This window comes from Pseudophryne corroboree, chromosome 1 (genome assembly GCF_028390025.1).
Source record: "Pseudophryne corroboree isolate aPseCor3 chromosome 1, aPseCor3.hap2, whole genome shotgun sequence".
In the NCBI taxonomy this organism is placed as follows: domain Eukaryota; kingdom Metazoa; phylum Chordata; class Amphibia; order Anura; family Myobatrachidae; genus Pseudophryne; species Pseudophryne corroboree.
In genome coordinates, this window is record NC_086444.1 from 607,339,852 (window position 1) to 607,346,277 (window position 6,426).

General features: G+C 40.7%; 1 protein-coding gene across 1 annotated transcript in view; it reads right to left on the bottom strand.

The window, feature by feature from the left end:
- Positions 1–6,426, bottom strand: part of KISS1R (KISS1 receptor) — a 264,728-nt gene that overhangs the window by 17,192 nt on the left and 241,110 nt on the right. Inside the window, exon 4 of the mRNA XM_063914375.1 lies at positions 1,695–1,933. Within this exon, the coding sequence (XP_063770445.1) occupies positions 1,695–1,933 (239 nt within the window). The remainder of the gene's footprint in view (positions 1–1,694; positions 1,934–6,426) is intronic.

Below are 6,426 nucleotides of genomic sequence, written 5' to 3' on the forward strand. Positions count from 1 at the left end.
GCATTGACTGCAGCCCATAGAAGCCAGATTGGGCTTCACCAAAGGCAGGGAGGGGTTTCATATAGGAAGCCAGCTCTCTGCTTCTCGCAGCCGGTCTGGCAGACACAGAGGGAGGAAACACTTCCCAATGGGACTGCCTTGTGTGTCTGTAACCAACAGGTAGGACTTCCAGTAAGAAGTCACTGCCAGTCACAGTGAAGCCTGTGCAGTCTCGGACTGCATCTGCCTTCACTGACACTGATCGGGATGGGGGATTTTACCTGGGGGGGCTGCAGTCCTGCAGACCATAGGTAAAATCCGCCCATGATGATATGGTACATGTTGAAAATGCTATTGCACAGCTTGATCTTTTCAGTACAGAGACTCAGTGTATTGCTGAGTATATTACATTACTTGCCTAATTGTTGTCTGCTGGGAGGTTACAGCTTCAGGACCATGGGGCAGTGACACTCTCATGATGTCTATGTAGATTTTCCTACACTGCTGCAGGGTGGCTATGTAGCTATGCTTAACTGCCATCACAGTGGAGGCTGAAGGCAGTTGTGAAGGTGGTGGTGGTAGTGGTGTGGGAGTTCAGGGTGGGGAGGACAATAATATTGTGCTTAGGGACAGACTGAACCATAAACTCTCCTCTGCCCAGTAGAATACAGTATTGGAAAGAGCATACCGGAATACTGTATTTTGGAGATTTAGGGTCTCCTGCAAGATAAGCTTCATAATATTAGTAGTGGCAGGTAACCCTTGCAAAACTTCTTTGGCTTATACCAGGGGTGGCCGGACTATTGGGACCTGGGATCTACTTTTTGTTCACTTACTTACCGGTGATCTACTGGCGTCAAATAACACCAATAATAATGCTCACATTTAAAAAAACCATTAATAATGATGCCATCAAATAACAGCACCAATAATAATGGGCACATTTAAAAATAGTATTAAGAATGACATCAAATAACCCCCCTCTTTGCAGATCCCCCCTTCCAGTCCCCTGCATAATAGCCCCTGTACAATAATCCTCTCTGTGCAGATCCTCCACCCTTTGCAGATCACCCCTTGTGTAAAAAAAACCCTTTGTGGAGATACCACACTCTATGCAGATCCCCCCCCCCCTTTGCAGATCGTCCCTCCACTTGTGAAGAAACCCCCCTTTGCATAACTTACCTGACAAGTTGTCACGCTGCCTAGCTTCAGTCCTCCCTCTCCCTGCAGTCACAGCTCCCACGTTCTCGCTGCATGGTCTTCTGCTGGCTGCTTCTCCTGTTGTCTCCACCGCCGGCTGGATCAAACTGGATCCAACTAGCAACCAGGCTCCTCACATCGCGAGTGATGTCATTACCTCACCCGCGCACCCACACACTGCATCCCTGGGAACTGTGAAGAGAAGCAGCAGCAGGCTCCCTGCAGTTATTTACTGTTAAGTCTGTTGCGATCTATCGGTGGATGCTCCGTGAGCTACCGGTAGATCGCAATCTACCTTTTGGTCACCTCTGGCTTATACAGTTGAAATCTTCAAAAAATATTTTACATGTCTGTTTTTCCTTTGATTTTTTATTTTTTATTTATTCCTATATTATTATTATTATTATTATTATTATTATTGTATAACTCAAAACTAAATATTTATGCTTGGTTGAATTTATCCTTTAAATTACTTCAATATCAGATGCATGTTTTCATATCTAACAACTTATTACCTGGTAGCTGTTGTCAACTGGTTCTACAGAAGGCCGTCCCATCTGGTAGACCATAGCAGAGTAACAGATGCAAATAGTGAGAAGAGGAAGCAGATACACCACAAGGAAGTTGTAAAGGATGAAAGCTTTTTCATGGGAAACAGATGGGAAAGATTCAATGCAGTACATCTGTGGGCCAAACCAATAGCCCTCTATGAGCTGGTTATAAATGGGGACTGGGATAGATACAATGAAAGAACCTGCAAAGATAAAGAAAAAGATTTATAATGATCACAACTGTAAAATAAAGGCTCACAAGAATATATTTAATAGTGACAATCTCTAGTATTTCATCTTTCTAAAAAAATAATAATTTAATTCCTGAATTAGCTTAGAAGCCCATTGAAATATTGTTTATTTTAAAATGCCTGAATAAATCTACATAAAAATTATGAGAATCACTAATAAAGATCTGTCATAGATGCTAACTCCAATCACTTAGGGGTAAATGTATCAAACCTTCTAAGGGATCGTGAAGTGGACAAATGGAGAAGTCGTCCATAGTAAACAATTGGCTTCTAGCTAGCATTTATCAAGTACAGTCTATAAAATTATAGATAAAGGCTAATTGCAGCCAATGGGCATCTCTGGCAGCCAGTGGGCAAGTTTGATACATTTCCCACTTGGTGCAATGATGTTAAATCTCAGTCAACGTGTGGGTGGTTGTTTTGTGTCATACATTCATCTTCCATTTTCAAAGTCAACTCTACCCATTAAAACACGTCTCTGCATGTATCTTTAAAAACGTACATTTCAGATACCACTGTGTAAAATGCCACTTATATTTATCCATGACCTATCTGTTGTTTGATTCTGCTTTTACTTACTGACCCAATGCCCTGACAGTTATTGTAAAAAACTACACCCACCTACTACAGTAAATAGTACACTCTCCATTACCTGCTGCAGTGTACAATATAGTAATCACTGTGGGATAGAAAATGTACAAAAAGGAAAACAAATTCTGCTTTACCTACAGTCTGCAAACTAAACTCTTCTCTTTTGGTAAGTGTAAAACAGCGAACTCATTATCTAGAAGTTAAATTACTGTAAATCGGAGTTTGGTCAGTGTCCAATTCAGATATTCTCAGTTTATACAGATTGCCATATGTGAAGTAATACATAAAAGTATCACAAGAGAAAAATTGTGATATTCCAAACTACTGTACATGTTTCTGCACTAGGGGGGGTTATTCAGCTTCAGTAGCAGTTCTGCTAAAATATCAGAAGTGCTACTGCTTAAAATCACATGCAGAGAGCTGCCCAGCAGAGGGCAAGGCTGCCCAGTACGTGAAGCGCCACCTATCGCTGCACTTTGAATGCGAACGCAGCACAGAAATTGAGAAACATCTGGAATACCGGTTGCCCCCCTGCATATGCAGCCAGGCTGCGTAAGCAAAGGCACCAGCATCATGTTTTACATTGCAGTGATCGCAGGTGCTGTCATCCGCCTACCCTGAAAGTGGCCATGACATGCCCGTGTTTCCCGCACCACTCCCCACCAATGCCCCAACGCCGCCCCCCTGGCTATCAATCACTATGCGATTGCATCATGCTGAGGTGTGATCTCATTGTGAAAGTCAGCGCAAGCACGGTGCGGATGCAGCGCAAGCACAGACAGCTGATAGTCGGACAATCTGTATTTTAGCAATTTTGTTACTGATGCTGAATAAACCCCCTAGGTCTGGGACAGGAGTTGCTGGTCTGAGATTCTCTGAGAGGATTAGAGAACTGAGAAGAGAATATCTGGGGGGCTGACAAAGAGATATCATAACCGCAGAATCGATTCATATCAATATATCATGTGAATTGTTTTGATTAAAATATCTTAATACATTGTCCGAAATTTTGATAATTCCAGAATATCAGATATCAACGACCATCCCTAGTACAGGGTTCATTATCTAGTCATTAGTTTACAAGGGAGCTCATTACACGGTGTCTAGTATACAATACTTTTCTTTATACTCCTACGAGGCCTCAAGTCTGCTTTTGAATTCCGTTGTTCTTGGCTTAGAGTAGCACTGTTATCTCTACTCCACTGAACTCTCTCAGCCGATCAGTGTTTAGTACAAAACAAGAAACTAAGTGCCGGTATATAAAAGATGTAGAACAGAGGCAGAGTTTTCAGTTTCCTGACCCAATGACATCATCACCGCTCAACAATGGAGATTAAATGGATGCTTTATATTTTCTTTTCATTCAGTCGACGTCATCTTAATGTTGACATTGGACATGTTCATAATAATGACATTGACCATGTTAACAATCAGCATGTTGACACTTATGTCGACAGTGTTGAAATGTCAACAAAACTTTTTTTTACTGACATTCTGTCCTTAACTCTAAAGATACACTAAGTCTAATGGAAATGTCGGCATTCTGTCAATGTTGGGTATTTGCAGGTGCTGACAATAATGATGTCGATATTTTAATCATGTCAGCATCATCGATGTAGATAATGTGAATATCAACTTTCTGAATGGAAACATTCTGACTGCATTCCAATTAAGTAGAGATAATGATAATAATCAAGATGCTGATACTGGCTATGCAACCTGGCGGCCGTTCTCAGATGGTCTCTGCGCTCTCCCTCTTGGGTTAAATGCAGAAACAGTAACACTTAAAATAATGACAGTATCAATATTTTCTCATTAATTATTTAAGACAGGGGTCAGGGAACTTTTTTACCTTTTACCCCAAAATATATTTAGATACGCTGACGTTACCCCCTTGATTTGAAAGGAAGGAAATCATATATTATTGTGCATATATAATGGTTATCACTGCTTATATGGCATTTCTGAGATACTGTGTGTGTGTGTGTGTGTGTGTGTGTGTGTGTGTGTGTGTGTGTGTGTGTGTGTGTGTGTGTGTGTTATTATTATTTTTGACAATTATTTTTTGGCAATGAATGGGTTATTTAACACTTTCTCCCCAAAACACCAAAATGAATGTAAGAAAGATGGAAGGGAAGTGGGGGGGAGGGGGCTAAGGGGGGGGGGGGGGGACACGACTTTTAGGAGACAGATGATCACATCATCACCTCAGTAATGTTATGTGGGCCACTGTCTGATCCTGTGGAACTCAGTCAGCGGTCGGCAACAGAACACTTCAAGTTCTGTGTGTGGGTTGGCGGGCGGGAGGACAGGACAGAGCAGGACGGGCGGACGTGAGGGAGTGCAGTGTGACGTCATCATGTCACACCGCGGTCATGAACACAGCACAGGGAGGGCAGGAGAAAGCTGGCTGGTGCCGGATGGGGCTGTGTCTCGGCAGCGTGACCATCCATTACCCCCAGGAATTTCATTTTTACCCCATTTAGGGTAATTTACCCCTGTACCCTGACCACTGATTTAAGATATCTGAGTTTTACGAAACAAATTAAAACTTTGAAACAAATCATAGGGTAATTTTTACAAATACAATTATTAACATCAGCACTAACACCTACCCCATGCTAGGTGCAAGACATATGAGTAAAATGACACCACAAGTGTGCAGTGCTGAGCTGAACTGTTGTATCTGTCCTCTCCAGGCTGAGCTGAATTGTCTGTCCATGCACTCCTGTCCTGTGCTGCTCAGCTGAACTCTTTTGTCCTCCTACACTGACCTGTCTGAGTGTCCACTTTAGTATTTTTAGTATAATATTGTCAGAGATAGACATACTGTACAGGCAGTTAGCAAGTCATTGTTTATTATTTTTCATAGTGCAGGAATGTACATGTATTGTCTCTAAGTGTGTCACACTGGTGCTGCTGCGTAACCCTAAGTGTCACATGGGTGATGTATTTTGTTGTCACTGCCCACAGTGCAGCTGCAGACCAGTGCTAATATATTTTTTTTACAACTGCTGTATGCTCAGCTGTGCATCAGTGCGCTCACCTCACATAAGCAGTGTGACTCTGCAGTGAGTAGTAATTAAAAAAAAAGTTAAAGTAAATAAATAAATAAATATAATACTATTATACTATAGTTGATTTTTTTTTTGTACAACTTTTGTATGCTATCTGTATCCCAATGCGTTCACCTCATAAGCAGGGTGACTTCATAGTTAGCGGTCATTTAAAAAAAAAAAGTTCAAGTAAATAAATATAATAAGATACCAAAAAACAAAAAATAGAAAGAGCTGGCAAGCCTTATATTGAAAATTATTTATATTTTATTAATCCACTTTAAAATATACCAGTTGGATATATTTAAAATAACAAAAATCACATATTTCTCCAGATGCAAATTATTCTGTTTTTTTCCGGTCTGCAGAGGCCAATATATCTAGATATTAATTTTTGTATATAACTTGTTTATATCTATTCAGTTTTCTGCAAGCCGAAAAAAAGGATACATTTGTTATAAATCTTCAACACAGTTGTCTCTTGCAAGACAGAATGATACAATAATAAAAGATACTTTAAACTCAGGCAATATATTATCATCATTGCCATCCTCACCCTCATCAGTGTGTACACAATCCTCACACAATATTAATTTACCCTCACTGGAATCTATCATTACAGAAGTATCTGTACTTTGACTTAATTGCTGGGAAAGGACTTCATCATAGAATTTCCAATTTATTTTGATGAACAACATCTTTTAATGCAAAGCCAGTTTGTGCAAGGGCCTCCAAATTGCCTCTTTTTCCTGCTAGTACTCAGTGGGACTCTGTGACATGTCTATTTGTATGGGGTCA